The following is a 17,450-nucleotide window of genomic DNA, read 5'->3' as shown; positions in this document are numbered from 1 at the left end:
CTTCTGGGCAGCTGTATGCATCATTCAAGTCCAGTGCCTCTCTGCAATGGTGAATAAAAACAGAACTCCTGGTACCAGCCAGGACAGCTTAGCTGGCAAGAGGGCCTTGTGTACAAATAACTATAATCCAAAAGAAAAAAAATTTTGTCAGAATGACACTCTAAATCACTGAGAAACAATTGCAGTTCTCATGAAAAAGAATTAAAGTTTCATCTAGTGTACATTATTTCACCTTGAAAAGCATCAAATGATGCAAAAGGTCAAGTCTCTTATTCCGTTTTCAACAAAGCACTTTTTCAAAGAGTACTTGACTCAAATAATTTCTGGCTAATTTGCATGCTTAAGCATTTTTATTCCAGAAAAAAAAATACATATAAAGACAGCATCTATTGTGTCTATTATCAACACCAGCATTTTTGAAAGAAACAACATAAGTTGGATGTCTACTATTAGATAATCTTATAATTTTGTGAGATTTCATAGGAAACAAGAAAACAATATTCACAAAGGCCAAGTGCTCTTCGCTTTAAGTCAGTGCTAATTCAATCAGCTTACTTGTTGAACCGAGCAGGTAAACATTGTTAGGCAAAACCACACCAAAACAGCGAGCCTGCTGAGACCGGATCAATTAGAACCCAGGCTTTCTTGGGGTCTGCTCCAGGGCAAAGTTCAGCAGTCCGCATTGGAGTTGGCCGCTGAAGTCACCCTGGACTGAGGGGCACATTTCTTAAGCAGTGGTGATGACGGGGCTTGGAAGCGTGAAGTGAAGGTGTGTGTTGTCTTCTGATTGGCTGGTTCCATTAGGATGAGTTCAGGGCAGCTATTCTCGGCGGGAACTTTAAGCGCCACCTAGAGCCTTTCTGCGCCCTGGGCCCTCTGGGCTAACAAACGTATGTCCACATTTATGTATTCATGGATCATTGATTATTTGACATCATTCTTTTTGCCTATTTGAGTATCAATCAACTTTGACCTACTAGGCTATTATACATCTAGGCGAGGACCAAAGATACTGAGGAATGACTGACCTTGTTTCCTTGGTGTTTTTAGGCTTTTATGAGTGACTTAAATTCATTCATAGACAAAAAAAACCCTGATGGTTTTTATTCAGTTTTGTGCTATTTCAAAATCAAATAATCTTTTGTCAATATATTTTACACACATATTGACTATCGCAATAGGACTTGCAATTTTATTAGAAAATCAATTCATACAGGATTACCATCCTTCAGTTCATTGTCATGCACCTGCCAGATTTAAAAGAAAAGCATCAGAAATTATATGTTGAGTTACTTCAGGGCTCAACTCTCTGACGGAGTGCAGGGACACCCCCTTCTGCGTTTTCCCACATGTACAGCTGAAAGACTGTGTCGATAGATTGTAGGTGTCGGGGGTTGGCGAGGAGACACCTGGAGGAGGGTTCACAGCATCTGAGGACCAGAAGGATCACAGCAGAAGATGATATGGGTCAGAAAGTGGGAAATTGACTTGGTTTCTGTTGTTGTGCCTTGACTTGGCAAGACAGCAGGGACTTTTACCCATCAGAGAAAATACCAGCAATGAAGGTGCAAACCTGTGTGCTACAAACACACAGGTTCTGTATGAAGTCGTGGAACTGATGAACTTCTCTGTGTGGAAGGATGATTCCAAAGGAATCTGGCCTTGGACTTCTCTAACATTGGTAAGTGCAGAATAGGCGAAGCCAGGAAATGACAAATGGGAACTGTTCCAAAGAGCGGAATTAGGACAATCTGATGTCCTTCGAGTCTTAGGAGAAGCCTGCATCAATTGTGGCAGCTGTTGCTCAGAACCCCAAAAAAGTGGAGGTTGAGAATGGGCCTTTGCTTGTGACAAAATTGTGACCTCTTCAGAAGTGTCTGACTGAGGACAGTGTCGCATAAAAACGAGTGGTTTGTTGTGATGTGGTTGAGTCACGTTTTGGCTCAGTCAGTGAACAGTATTCAAATGTTTTGAGTTTGAATTCACCTCTGTATGATTACTTTACTCAGCATTGAAAGGTAATACTGAAATCCATCGTCATTATCTTACATGTTTATTTCAAATTTGTTTCCTTTATATATTTGGGTCCTCTGATATTAAGTGTGTACATTGAAGGGTTCATCAAAAAGTCTCTGGAAAATGGAATTAGAAGGTAATTTTGTTTTTATGCAAGCATTTTGCCATCCATATTCATGCACATAAAGTATCCTTAAAAAGCTTATGGAAACTGCATTTTTGAAGTATCTTCATGTTTATGATTATTATAACTTCATGAAAACTTGAAGTGTTTATCATTACACGATGTCCTTTTGTTCTGTAATAATTTTTTACTTGAAGTCTGTTTTATCTGATGGAAGTGTGATCGCCCCACATTAATACTGAGCAATTTACCTATAATAAAAATAGGATACAAATTGTTTTTCTAATGAGATTTTGTTCAATGTGTTAGTCCCCAGTCCCTTATATTGCATTAGGCAAGAAATCTTGAACTTCTGACATAAAATATCATAGACATGATAAAGGTGTTTAGTTTTGGCTTATTCTCAAAAGGTAGGCTAAAAACATAGACGGTCTATTATTTAAAAAAATTACCTTTATGCCTATTCTTTTTGCACGTGAAAGTTTACTCACTAACTTGGTCAGCCAAGAGGGAACATCACACACGAGGCCCTTGCTTACGCCAGCTGCCATGGGTGTCTCCATCAGTTGAACCGGGCATCTCAATATTTAAAATGTCATGTATCCTTATGTACTTTTCTGAAAACGAGATAAAACAGACCAAAACATCATCTAGAAAACTGTTTTCTTCAATCGTGAGTTTTCATGACAGTGCAAGGATTTTTTGTTCCTGTGTGGGTCTCCTGAAGAATTTCCAATCTTTGCCACAAGCGCTCATTGTTGACACTGAGCTGATTGCAGTGTTGGATTTACGGTGAGACCATCCTGAAGTTTCTAAGTCATTTATCACTTTCTCAGTAGTCTCTGTTTTGGCAGGCTTCCTTCAGGAGAGTTCTATGAATTTCAGACACTGAGCACAAAGCTACTTTGATGCCAAGTGTAGGCCAGGCATACAGGAAGAGACATGCGGTTGCCACTTCTTGGAAAGCCACATGATTGTGCCTTTTCTTAATTGTACATTTGTCAGAATATGGGATAAAGTCTATTACCACATTCCTGAACACTACAGTAATATATTCCAACTAACGTTGACTGATTTAGATTTTCTTAGTAATTTTATAAACCTGAAAAGGGCCTTTTTTACACATTCCCCGATTCTCAATACTTTCAAAAGCAAAGCATTCAAGATGAGTTTCTGTTCAGTAAATAGCTTTGTTGTCTATCTCATTTATATTTCACAATCAGAAGTTGATTTACACATATTGATCAAGAGTGAAGTTGAGTTTTAAACTGTATCATTTACTCTTGACTTTCCTGGATTGAGACCAGGAGGATGGTGTTACGTGCACATAAACAGAACGGGAAGGCCTGCTGCTCTTAGCAAACAGAGCAGCTCACTGCCACTGCCCTTGGCAGGAAGTTTGCTGGGAAATCTGGGCAAGTGTGAGCACAGGGGGAAGCAGTGCTATGTTCCTAATTCTGTGTTTTCAAGTTTGTTCACTGCATATACATGTTAAACAATTAAAATACTGGAGCCCAGAGCAATGACTCAATGGGATAACCCTGCCCTTGCAAACTCAAGATTTTATTTGGGCACCATTTTGTGTCCTGGCTGCTCCCATTCCCATCTGGCTCCTTGTTTGCGGCCTGGGAAAGCAGTTGAAGACAGCCCGAAACCTCAGGATTCTGCACCTACAGAAGAAGCTCCTGGCTCCTGGCTGCAGATTGGCTCAGCTGCAGCCACTGCGGGCATTTGGGAAGTGAACCAGTGAATGGAAAAGTTCTCTGACTCTCCTTGTCTCTGTGAATTGAGCTTTCCAATAAAATGAATAGGTCTTTAAAAAATATTTTTTCTTCTTTTCTACATGTTTTACCTATTTTGAAAGATATAAATAAAGCTAAAGTAACAATGAGTCAAGGAAAATGATTTGTATAAGCAACGTTAGCAAAATGGATAGAGTGAAAATACAAGACAAGAAATTGTTAAATATCACAGGGGCAATTCTAGATGCTTGGATAACACGTTTTCAGCTCAATAAAGCAATCAGACCTAATATGAATATTTGAGTAAAGCTGAGGTAATTATTTGGGGGTATGTCATGTCAACAAGAGAAGGGTAGTAACAGCGTATTCACCTTGCAACAGTATCTGCATCTGCCTAATGTTTCCATCTCAATGATTTTAGAATTTGGAAAAGAGAAAAGACGCTTTTCTTGCTTTTAGTGAGCTATATAGATTCCAGGTTTCTAAGTTCAGCCGGATTGACTGGCATTGGTGCTTTTGCTTGGTTTCCATGTACTTCAAGCATCTACTTGAGTGAACTCAGAAAAACAGTAAAAAATTTTATTTCTGCATTTTTTTCCATATTTCAATGGATCTTTCACAATCTATAAATTAAAAAATAATGGAAATATGGAAATTCAAATACAAATATTAAATGCTTGCAGATGTGCAAAAATAATAACCACATGAGGAAAAACAAAGAAAAGCAAAACAAAAGATAAAAGGGAAATTTTACTAGACTTTATGTGATAATCCTAGACAGAGAACAGTCGTTTTAATAAACATACACAATTAATTAGAGCCTAAGTCATAACTCTTACTTCAAAAACAAATGCCCTTCATATCGTTTATCCTTCAGACACCTGGAATCTTACCGAAACAGTGCTGTAACTGGGAGCTTTGGGAAGTGTGGCAATGAGCAGGGGAGTGCTTCTCTTGCAGTGTAACTCCAACAGCCTACTTGGGAGTGCTTGGATTTATTACCGCTTTGGTCTCCTTTCGGCCCATGTGAATATTGGAAGCCGGCTCTAATGGCTCAGGTAGCTGGCTCCCTACCAAGCCCGTGGAAGACTGAGTTGGGTCCCCAGGGGTGTGTGCTTGAGCCAACTGCAGCTGTTTGGGGCAGCTGGGGATTAAGCCAGTGTATAGAGCCTCTCTCCCGCCTCCCCACTTCGTGAAGTGTGACCTAGCAAACAGAAGCTTCCTCCCTCCCCCATGAAGTGGGCAGCATACAGAACCTCTCTCCATCCTCCCCCTCAGGAAGTGCGCAGCATATACACAAATAGTTTCAATCAATCTGTTAGGCAAGTGAGAGGCAGATAGATTGATAATAAATGAGGATTGGCAAAAATGGCAAAATTTGGTCAAGATCCCTGCTACTGTATTCAGAGATGGGGTGTCATTACCAAGATAATAGAAAATTAGCATTACCAAAATTTGCAGATTTCTAAATTTTTGCATCATATTTATTTCTAATTCAGCTTTTCCATAATATGTTGTATATCACATACTTCATGACGCAGGTGCTCACAAATAGTCAAAAGCTGCACTTCCAGTGATTTTTTCCTAGGGGAATTACAAAGTTATGACAAAAGAGGTGTTCACCAACATTTACATGTATATGTGTGTATGCACATATACATATTCATGTTAAATAAGTTAAATTTGCCACAGTAACTTTTTCCCTTAAGGAATCAAAAGCATCAAAGGCTTATATTTTTAAACATCTACATGTACTTATACTTGCGACTTATCATTATTTCCCATGCTGCCCTTGATTAACTTATGCCTTTACTTGCAATTGATTTGCATGGACTTCTTTGTTTTGTTAACAAACACCGTTTTTGAGGGGCTAGTACAGGAACAAAAGTGGCTTCGTTGTTAGATGCCACTTTAATTCTTAATATATGTAAACTCAAGTTGTGCTGAGCACACAGCTGTAGTTTGCTAGATTAAAAAAGCATTGTTTCTAAAAATATGTAATTAACAGATAAAGTCTTGCAGTAGCAATCCATAGAAGCCAAAAGGTTGTTTTACTTTGTGACTAAATCATCCTGATAATTGTTACTAAGGACCTACTTATAAGCTGCGTACATACCTCTGAGGAAGCCATACCAGCACAGGCGAGCAGCCAACCCAGTGGTCCCATACTCTGAGCATCTGCTTAGGCTCCCTTCCCTGCTCTGCAGACACTGAGCAGCAAAACAGCAGAGCCAGTGAAGCAGAACACGTTAGACGAAAACAAGCTCAAACAGCTTTCCGTTAGACCCATTTTAAACTTAAAGATTGTGATTTTTATAGACGTCTTAGGATTTAGAGAAAATAACTTTCATACCCAAAGAACATTTGACCCCCCAGGAAGCCCAGCAGGTGCCAGTCCAGCACTCAACATGCTTGAGTTCCAGCCTTGCACTTCCCACCTGCACGGCGTGGGAGAAAACGAGCAGCTCATGTTTTCCCAATGTTGATCTCAAAGCCTTGTGTTAGATAAATATGATCCTGAAATAGCTCAAAGATTACAAACTAAGTTCATGGTTTTTTTCATACCTCAAATTTTATCCCAAGGCTGAGAAAATTATTTCCGTGTTTTCTCATTATATGGGGGAATTTCAAGAATTTGCAGCAGGGTCTGTTAGTACTTGTCGACATCTCCCACTCAGAGTCCTAGCAGTTATTGCTGTCCAATATCTCCATACTATATTCAGCTTTATTTCTAAAAACCATTAAGACTTGGGTGATAAAGGAGATTCCTGTTTCACAAAGCGATTTCTTCACTAGTCAAGGTGTGCTGAAAATTTGTTGGCAATGTCAAATTAGGTCTGGCTTTTAAATGGGTGTGACACAGCAAACAAGAAGACATTCATAGCCATGTTTATGATGCTTTGAGCGAATCATTTTAAGATTATTCGTAATGCATGTGAGGAGTCTTCAAAATGTTTATGGAAACACATACCATCTCCCAAAAATATGGGATACAGAATGTCTACATTATATAAGTGTACCATAACTAAATTTTCAAACTTCCTGAAAACATTCTCATATATTACACATTTTCATTTTTCTGTAAGGATATGCCACAGTAGATTGCCTTTCCATTCTAAAGTAGACATACCTGCAAATGAAGCCAAATATCTAGTTATAATTGTAGCTCAAACAAAATGCACCACTCATGTGGATGCTAACTCAAAGCTTCAAGAACCAAGAACACTGGATTTCAGTTATTACCCAGGGAGAATGAAAATCGCAGATGGAAAAATGCACTGTTTTTCAGTTATAGAATGTCATCTGCTAATCAAAGATTTGGCTCATGGGTCTGGCATCCATACATTGTTCCATCTACATATTTTTTCCTTCTGGCGACAATGCTCTTATTCATTTCATTCATTACTACAAAACCCCTTGGCCTCCCTCCCAATAGCCTGCCTTTCTACTTTCCAATCCCTGCCCCAGGCCCACTTTTCCCTTCCCTCCTTCCTTCCTTCCTTCCTTCCCTGCTTCCCTCTTTCCTTCCTTCCCTGCTTCCCTCTTTCCTTCCTTCCTTCCCTGCTTCCCTCTTTCCTTCCTTCCTTCCTTCCCTCCTTCCTTCCTTCCTTCCCTCCTTCCTTCCCTCCTTCCTTCCTTCCTCCCTCCCTCCCTTCCTCTCTCCCTTCCTTTCTTCCCTCCTTCCTTCCTTCCTTCTTTCTTCTTCCTTCTTTCTTTCTTCTTCCCTTCCTTCTTCTCTCTTTGCCATATGCTCGTCATGTTTTATTTTAACGTATAGGTGGGGGCCCAGTGTGGTAGCCTCATGGCTAGATCCTCACTTGCATCCACTGGAATCCCATATGGGCTCCAGTTTGTGTCTTGGCTGCTCCACTTCCTATCCTGCTCCCTGTTTGTGAAGCAGTAGAGGATAGCCAAAAAGCTTAGGACCCTGTGCCTGTGCAGGAGACCCAGAAGAAGCTCTTAGCTCCTCTTTTGAGATTGTCTCAGCTCTAGCTGTTGCGGCTACTTGGGGAGTGAACCAGTAGATGGAAGATCTTCCTCTGCTTCTCTATGAATTTCTGCCTTTGCAAAAAAAAAAAAAATGAAGACTGTAATTATTTTTTGAAAAATTAAATATTTATTTATTTGAAAAGGAGAGAGAAAGAGGAAGAGACAGGGAAATCTTCCATTTGCTCACTCACTCCTCAGAAGATTGCAATAGCCAAAACTGGGCCAGGCAAAAGTCAAGGCTTTTATTCGGTTATCCCATGTGGATGGCAGGGTCCAAAGCTGGGGTCATCTTTTGCTGCTTCCCTAGACCATTTTGAATCTGCAAGAACCAGGACATCTGCCAGCAATGATGTAAAACAGCCCCAGCTTTTCAGCCCTTAAAGGTGCTCATTAATTGGCAGGAAAGAAAATTATTTCTTGCACAGATGTTATTTAAAAGAATAACTATCTTTTATGATATTGTGGAAGAGGGGAGCAACATTATCTTGTTAAACAAAAAGGTCAATATGATGAATCATCCAGTGCTAATGTGATGAGCAGTTAACATTTAACTTCTCTACCATGTTGTTTGATGTCTAGCGCAGTGGTACCAATGTGTTCCACAAATTGGAATTTTTATCTATTACAGAAAAAAAGAATAATAAACACATTAACTTTCGTTCCATACATTTATGAAACAAATATGTTCTTGATTTTCCACTTATTTGCTGAATTTTTAATAGTTCAATGCATTATCCAGTTGAGACCCACCACAATAAAAATAGAACAAGAAATGGGCCCGGCATAGTAACCTAGTGGTTAGATCCTTGTGTTGCATCCACTGGGATCCCATATGGGCACCAGTTCATATCCTGGCTACTCCATTTCCCATCCAGCTTCATGCTTGTGGCCTGGGAAAGCAGTAGAGATGGTCCAAAGCCGTGGGACCCTGCAATTGCTTTGGAGACCCAGAAGAAGCTCCTGACTCCTGGCTTTGTGTTGGATCATCTCTGGCCTTTGCAGCCACTTGGGGAGTGAACCAGCAGATGGAAGATCTTTCTCTGTTTCTCCTTATCTCTATGAATCCGACTTTCCAATAAGAATAAATAAATAAGACTTAAAGAAAAAAGAAATAAAGAACAAGGAGATGGTTACACAGGAGCAGAGTCTTTAGTTGTAATTATGTTCAGGTGGCAGCATCACGCATGGTCAAATGTGTGCTGGGGAAATTGGTACAAGTGATCAATGGATGTGGTGAAATTTTCAGCATCGGCACTTGTTTTAACTTTGTAATGGAACCATTGCAGTTTGGATCTTCCTGACCCCAGAATCAATGGAAATACTGTGGGAAGGTGGCAAAATACCTGCAATAATAAAACCAGGCACTGAGTACATTCTCTCAAAAGAGGAATAAATGAGTATGGCAAGAAAAATTAGACATCAATTATGGACTACTCCATTGTTGCTTAGATTGTTGTCCATTATTTCATGGAACTGCTGAAATTATATTTTAAGGCCTTTACTGATCATGTAAATTCATAGGAGTTGATGTTTTCTGTCCTCCAACTAAAATTCTCTGTGAACAAAAAGTGCAATAAGGACTGAGGAAGACTTCTTATGAAAAGATCTTTCCTTCAATGTCGGTGATAAAAGATACTAAGTGAAACAAAACAGTGTTTTTTTAAGGGATCCATGATTTAGCCCAGTCTTTAGCGATAACTTCTTAGACCAGTAAAGGTAGGTGGAACACACACGATTGTTTCCTTATTTGACCGCGAGGATAGAAATCCTGTGCACAGATGGCGGAACTCTGAGATGTGCAGAAAGTATGGTGTGTAGCGTGAGCTTCGCAGAGCAGAGCTCTTCCTGGTCGCTCCCTGACCGAGGTCAGCTGGGTGAGAGCTTGGCACACCCCCCCAGCCTGCAGCCCATTGAAATCCATGCTGCACCACTGCTTGCTTCCACAGCTGTTAGATGGTCAGCAACTCGCGGCTACAACGTCTCTTGGGTTACCCATTCATCCATTCTCTCGCCCACTCTTCCCGCACTCACTCTCATCCCCAGCAAAGCCCTGTGCATCCGTACATTAATGCATCGACCCTTTGTGTGTGCCCACGTGCACAGGTGAACGTGTTTATACTTGCTGAAAAGACCAACTTAAAACAAAGGAGCAAAAACTGGAGAATTTTGCATTTTGGTGTTTTTCTTTTGTATTTGCGCAGACCATTTTAGGATTTTCAGTCTCAACAAAACACTATTAAAACAAAGAATCTAGCAAAATATTTGTGCATGTACTGCTAAACAATTCTAGCAATTTTATTAAGCAATACCTTTATTATTTTTTGAATATTCTTAACAGACTGGAACAAAACATTTTTTTATTCAAAACAAAATATGCATACTGTACGCATGTCGCAGGGTTAAGTCTGATGCAGAGGATAGAATCTGTTTAAACAAAAACAAATGCCTGGGGAAATTTCATAGCTATAAAGTTAGTAACTAAATTTTGCTCGCTAAGAGGACATTTTCTACGGATTTCCTTCATCTCATGGCCACACAGCAAACTCACTGGAAGTGACTTCCCAAGTGTAGTTAGAGGATTGGAAGGAATGTAAAGTTTTTTTTTTTAACTATTTGTTTGTCTTTAAAAACAGCCCTTATTAACTCTTCCTTCCGCTGATTCTACTGTAAACTCAGAAAAGCCTTTTGTAGAAAGCAAATTCACACACACTCAGCAGGCGAAATGTACCCACAAAGCACAAACACGGCGTGCTTGAACTTCTGCTTTTCCCCAACTACCTAGAGCAAGTTTGAGAGATGAGGTTTTTGCATTTAGTAAAAACGGCTGACCTATTTCTTGTTTAAAACAGAAATTGTTCCTCTGTGATAATGCAGAGCTGCATACACTTTATGCCTGGAGGAATCTTAATCCTTACGTGGGGGAAATGCTGGGGTACGATTGGACATACTGTACAGACCGCAGGTGTTGGAGCACTGCTGCTGTCTCTTCCCTGATGACAAAGGAGGAAGGAATGAGCTGGGATTGCATCCCAACCTTTGGTTGCCTTCACCACGGCCCGTAAGTGCCCATCTCTGACGGGATTGAGTTGACCATGAATGCCCACCTGAACCCTCAAGGCAAGGACTGCCTCAGCACCCTCGTCTCGCGTTGTTCCTCTCCAACAGACTAGCAAGAAAGGACTGGAACGGGAACTGGAGCGACACAGCTCACGGTGGTTTGCTTTCCTTTTCTTTTGTTGGTGTGAACTGCCTGGTTCCTGTTGTTACGGAGAGCACTTGTTGTGTTCAGCTAAACAAGACCTTGCCAGGCCCCTGGGCCCTGCTCTGTGGGTTTGGGCAGGTGGCTTGACGGCTCGGGAGTGTGCAACCCAGCCACTGTGATCACACACAGAAGCAAGCGATGGTCTGCTCAGGGGTGAGCAAGGCGGGTTCACAAGGGCTGGCTGCCAAGGGCCTTGGTTCTGACTGCAGATGGGGAGACTCGGGGAATTTTTTTGTTTCTTTTTTGTTGTTTTCCTTTTTTTTGTCTTTTTGTCTATTTTGTTATTTTTTTGTTGTTGTTTTTTTGCTATACCGTGAGGTAATAGCATTCATTCCTCTAATAGAAACTGACAGGACATAAAGACAGAACTATCTGATGAACACACACAATGACTAGAAATATATAGAGATAGAGACAGTGGAAACACTGAGTTCACCTCTGAGAAAACCATCCCCCCAAAGAAATCCAGTATTAACAAGTGCAAAAACTGAACGAACAAATAGCCCCCAACCGAAAGGAAAGCAAATAAAACCTCCAAACATTAAAACACAGTGTATAAAATGGCGTGAGAAATCGAAAGTCACTTGACAGCCTTTCTCAGTCAATAAAAAGCTGCGGCGAGTTCGTGTCCTAGTCGGGGTTCCGGCCCGTCGATTTGTTTGTATTGGAACCCCACAGGCCTTGCAAGAAGTAACGTGAGCGCAAAAGCACCCAGTTTCTGTACGCTGGACAGCAGCTGTTTTTCCGCGGCGGCGCTTGTGCCTTGCTACTCCTCGTTGGTGGAGTTTTCCTCCAGCGCGGGGAGACCTCGGAAGCTCACCCCGGCGGGGTTGTGCACGGCGGAGGCCGTGAGCACGCTGTGCAGCAGGATCAGCACCAGCACACACAGCTTGAGCCGGCCGCTGCACAGTCTCGTGGCCGACGACAGGGTGAGCGAAGTCCTAGGGCAGGAGTCGCCCGGCTCTCCTGTCCCCTTGGCTGGGTGGTGGGATTGCTCCTCGCGCCTCACGTCACAGCATTCGGGTTCGTCGTCGGTCAGGAAGGTTTCGTAGAGCCCTGAGGGAAGAAGACAGGCCGAGGTTAGAGGAAGGAGAGAGAGCAAAGGTCAGTGCAGAGCGAGGCTTTCGTTTAACATTCTCTAAGTAAAGGTGTTTTCAAGACAGTTCAAGCGCAGTCAGGGTGGCCAATCACAGTCTAAGACCGGTTGCGTTAAGTTGCTGCGTGCAAGCTTTTGTCTGACTGTTCTGGATATTGTAAATCCAGAATGTAACATAATCTGTGGCTCTGGATCTACCTGGAGACCAAGCACATACGGGCATGAATGTGGCCACCTAATGCAAAATGCATTAGCTTTATTAATCGTCTGTGTGCTCAGTCTCACAGTGGCTTAGTCCTCCTGCATCCAACCGGTGCTCCGGTCCTCACGATGTATTTTCTAGATATTTCTCCGGCTCGGCCATTTGCTGCATTCTGTCTGGACCGTAATGGAGGAGTCTGGTTGCTCTTCCAAACCTTCCATCAACTTTGCGTCTCAGTGACTATACCTCTATTTTTGTATCTGTTCTCCTCCCACCCCCATTTTTCTTCTTCCTCTAAGAACACGCATTGTTCTTATTTTGAAGAGACATTTATTAAAAATGAGTTCTTACTTTGCAAACTTGCAAAGGGGTGAATAGAATAACGCAAACGGCTATAAGCAATCTTGTTAAACTTGTGCCTTGTTATGTTAATGCTGTCGGGAGTTACACTAATGTTTTCAGGAGTATTTAAGCTATTGCGTTTATAATATTTTTCATGTGCCTAAAACATTGTCTCAGATTTTACAATGAATTTGCTACATAAATGTTGTCATATTATTCTCGTGCTTGAACAACACAAACATGTGGGTAAAGGAAAAATAAGTATAGGATTAAATGGGATTCTTCAACTGGAAAGCTTTCTCTGTGCTCTGCACAAAGGGAAAACCTGAAAAAACAGGCTATGCTTCTAAGTGTTATCAAAGGCAGGAAGATATTTCTCTTGTCTCTAGACTCAAAACCACACTTCGGGTTGTTCCAGAAACATCCGCGACTGGACCACTAGGCACATTGGTCTTTCTTCCTGGGATGTCTTGCATCCGCGGATCGACCTAGGTCTCTGTTTTCAGCTCCAGTGGATCCCCTGGGACGCCTGCACTCCCACTCCTGAGCTGCTAGGGCGGCAGGGCTAAACTGCAACATGGCAGCTATGCCCTTACTTGAAGCACAGCTATCATTTTTAAAATGCCAGTCACCTTGAACCATGAAGCAACACTTAGCATAATGACAAGAATAAACTCAGTGTCTCTACTTGCTTAGTTACAAAAAAAATCTATTAAATGATAAACACTTCAATCTTCAGTTTCTGTTAAACAAACAACCGAGATATCCTTATAGTGATGCTTACAATATTCATTTCTTCTTAGGCATTCAAAGGTAAACTTCACCTTCGCCTAGATAGAATATGGAAAAAAAACTGAATTAATGAGGTCTGCAGCGCCGACACTTTTACTGAATGATATATATTTTTCATATTAGCTATCCCATTGGTACACTGATCATTCATTGAAGGATATATTTTCCATATTAATCTCTAAAACAAAGCGTATGTACTAAGATTGTAAGAGATAAAAAGGTTATTGATTGACATTTTAGACTGTTAATAATTAGAATATGTTTAATGATGTCACCTAAATAGGTTCTTTCTAGGTGGCTCTTTGATTTATAACTAACGTTGGTTCAGAAAGAAATAAGGCAATTCACTGAGGACAACATGAGTCCTTCTTAGTGTCTTTTTCTCGTCTGTCCATTTTCCAACAGCCTGTATTCAGCTGTACATGCACAAATCTATTAAAGATCAAACAATTCTACAGGCTACTTAAAAATTAAAACATTACCCCACCAACCACACCCCAAATTCTTCTTCCTCCATGGAAAATATTTGTGCCTCTTCTAGCTCTTTCTGTATTTGGCTCCAGCTCTGCAAGTAGCATACTTTATGATTGTCTTGATTTTTTTTGGTATTATCTGAAAATGTACCCTTAGGGTGTGTGTGGATAAAATACACTCCCTCACTTTCTTCCATGGTACTGTGCACACGAAGCTTAGCACAGGCAGTCGGTAAACCCTAGTCTTCCTAGAACACTTAGACTTTCTCACAAGTAATAACCCCTTGTCATTTTCCAAGAATTTGTTAAGTCAACCTAAAACATGTTGCTGTTTGTTTCCACTGCATTGTACTTTTAAATCAGAAAGTGAAATAAATTTGTCTCACTACAGCTTTTCCCTAGCCCAAATGTCCCAATTTTATTTTTATGCTAAGCTTAATATAGTTGTATTTTCCAATGTCTTTTTTGTGCTTTGTTTGTGTTAATGCTTAAAACTGAAAAATAAAAAATAAAATCCCATTTCATTATAGTACTACTTAAATATTTCACTGCCTGTCAAATAGTTTCATCTTTTTGTACATTATCATAGAAATTTTACATGACTTTCTTTCTGTTCTTTTTTTTAAGATTTGTTTATTTTTATTGGAAAGGCAGATATACAGAGGGGAAGATCTTCCATCCAATGATTCACTCCCCAATTGGCTGAAATGGCCAGAGCTGAGCCAATCTGAAGCCAAGAGCCTCTTCTGGGTCTCCCATGTGGGTACAGGGTCTCCCATGTGGGTGCAGGGTTACAAAGCTTTGGGCCATCCTCGACTGCTTTCCCAGGTCACAAGCAGGGAGCTGGAAGGGAAGTGGAGCCGCCGGAATTAGAACTGGTGCCCATATGGGTTCCAGGCACATTCAAGGTGAGGACTTTAATTGCTACACTATCACGCTAGACCCTTATATGACTTTCCACTTGATACAAAATTCTCTACTATAATTTTTCCTAGGGGTTGTAACTACTTTCTACCACTGTCTCTACATCACCAAGTCATATAGCTGCAGAGCTGTGCCACTACTAATGCCCTAATGCAAACAGAATTCACCATATCACCAATAACAGTATCCTATTTGTCCTTCTCAGCTTAACTCTCTTCTGCTGGAGTCAAACTCTAGACATCAGTTAATATATGTGTATATACATAGTGTGCATCTAGTTTAAAAACTGAAAATGTTCCCTACTGAAGATAATTTAAGTATCTGAGATTCATAATGCTTTATAATAATTTTTAAAACATTGTTTAACTACATTCTAGTGTCACAGTGAGAATTGAACCAATTGTAATATCCCAACACTCCCTGCCTAGGAGAGCATCAACTCAACAATCAAAAATAGCTGTGATATTAGGCATGATACATTCCAGGATAAAAGTAATCTTAATTGTTAATTGTTTCCCAAATACAATAACACAGCCCTGTGTAGTAGCCTAGTGGCTAAAGTCCTTGCCTTGCATGCGTCAGGATCCCATATGGATAGTGGTTCACATACTGACTGCTCTACTTCCCAACCAGCTCCCTGCTTGTGGCCTAGGAAAGCAGTCAAGGATTGTCCAAAGCCTTGGGACCCTGCACCTGCGTGGGAGACATGGAAGAAGCTCCTGGTTCCTGGCTTTGGATTGGCTCAGCTCTGGCCATTGCAGTTACTTGGAAAGTAAACCACTGGATGGAAGATCTTTGTTTCTCCTTTTTTCTGTAAATCTGCCTTTCTTTTGTCTCCTTTTTCTGTAAATCTGCCTTTTCTATAAGAATAAATAAATCTTTTTAAAAACACGATAATAAAACAGAAATAGAGTATTGATTTCAGTCACTCTGCTTTCAAAAAAGGGGAAACAGAAAATCCAACAGTTCCACTTGCCAAAGCAGTTTTGAAATAGAGCTGCATACATTTCATTAGATTTTTACACTGGGGATGTTCTTAGGATTCTTGGTCCCACACCCTCATTACAAGCCTATTCTTCAGTTTGTCTTCATTTTTTGTTGAAAAGTAGAAGGTGTTTGCATTTGGGTAAATAAGTGTGTGTTTGTGTGTGTGCGTGCATGTATATATACACATGTACTTACTTATTTGAAAGACAGATAATCCTATAATTATGAAGAGAGGTAGCAAGCATGATAGGTGAGACATACCTGTTATCTGCTGGTTACTCCCTAAATGGCCACAAGAGCCAGGGTTGATGCCAGAGGCCCATCTGGTATCTAAACACTCCTGCTACACTTCCAGAGGCATTAGCAGGAAACCGGATCAGAAGCAATGCTCCCACACGAGTGCCAGGGCACTGCCCTTGCATCTTAGTATCTCTGTTCCCTTGTTCCCTGTGAGTGAAGACTGTGGAGTCCAATATCCTTCCCTTGCTTCCTGTGAGTGAGCATTGTGGAGTCCAACAGCCTCCCCTTGCTTCCTGCTGTCCCCGCTCCTTTCAGTGGGTTAGTAGTTGACTCTTGTCTGTGTCCAGGGCTTCATCTCATTACAGAAGAGGCTCCTCCACCCACCTCCCTCCCCTGAGCTACTACCTGGATTACTCCTCTTAGCTTCTTCCAAGCCTTGTTTGGAATCTCATACTTTGACTTATCAGATTTTGAGGGATTAACCAAGGTTTATAGTCACATCCCTGCTAGTTTTTCTGTAGTGGATATTTATTGTCCAGTTGGTCTCTTTCTGTGTTTTTCTCTAGCAACAACAAGATAACATCAAGCCACACCTTTAAATGGTAGGAAATGTCTTCAACTAAACAGTTATGGTCATGACTTAACACTATTTTCTGTGTAATTGCAGGACACAGTTCTGCTGAACTTTCTAATACTGTACAGGGCCCTGATTTCCTTTAGCCTGCCTCCATTTCCTTCTGCACTCTCAGGAGCAATCCATATGTCCATGAATATTTTCTATTCCATGAAAATATCTTCTAAATATTTTCTAAACCATGAATGTTTTCTATTACACATCACCAACTTGTTCCACATTCTGGTGTCAAAGCGACTTCCACATTATAGGTGGTTGTCACAGTAGTTCTCCATTTCTAGTACCAGAAGCTGGTACCAGGATTTTATTCATGCTGCTGCCAAAAAGAAAAAAAAAAAAAAGCAACACACGCATTCACACACCTCACTGTACTGGAAATCAGACTTCTTGGTGGATTGGAACAGTTTGTCTGCTCTGCGTTTCAAGGCATTGCTCTTGCTTGCACAAGCTCATTCAAGAAGTTAGGATCAAGAAGTTGTATCAGATTGGAACTAATATCCTGACTCTGGTTGGCTGTTGGTTGTAGAAGCCACCTATGCTCGCTAGCTCATTGTCCTTCATTCCTCTTAAGAAAATCTGGAAAAACAGGGGTGAGTCCTTCTCTTGCCTCCAACTCTGATGCCTTC

The 17,450-nt window shown here is 40.9% G+C and overlaps 1 protein-coding gene across 1 annotated transcript in view; it reads right to left on the bottom strand.

Annotated features, from left to right (window-relative positions):
- Positions 1-11,223: 11,223 nt before the first annotated feature.
- NALF1 (NALCN channel auxiliary factor 1) overlaps positions 11,224-17,450 on the bottom strand; it is a 466,554-nt gene continuing 460,327 nt past the window's right edge. Inside the window, exon 3 of the mRNA XM_040991008.1 lies at positions 11,224-12,190. Coding sequence (XP_040846942.1) covers positions 11,901-12,190 — 290 coding nt within the window. The 3' untranslated portion in view covers positions 11,224-11,900. The remainder of the gene's footprint in view (positions 12,191-17,450) is intronic.

This window comes from Ochotona curzoniae, unplaced genomic scaffold (assembly GCF_017591425.1).
Source record: "Ochotona curzoniae isolate NIBS_2020 unplaced genomic scaffold, NIBS_Ocur_1.0 contig_64, whole genome shotgun sequence".
NCBI lineage: Eukaryota > Metazoa > Chordata > Mammalia > Lagomorpha > Ochotonidae > Ochotona > Ochotona curzoniae.
This window is presented reverse-complemented; position numbering and strand designations above follow the sequence as displayed.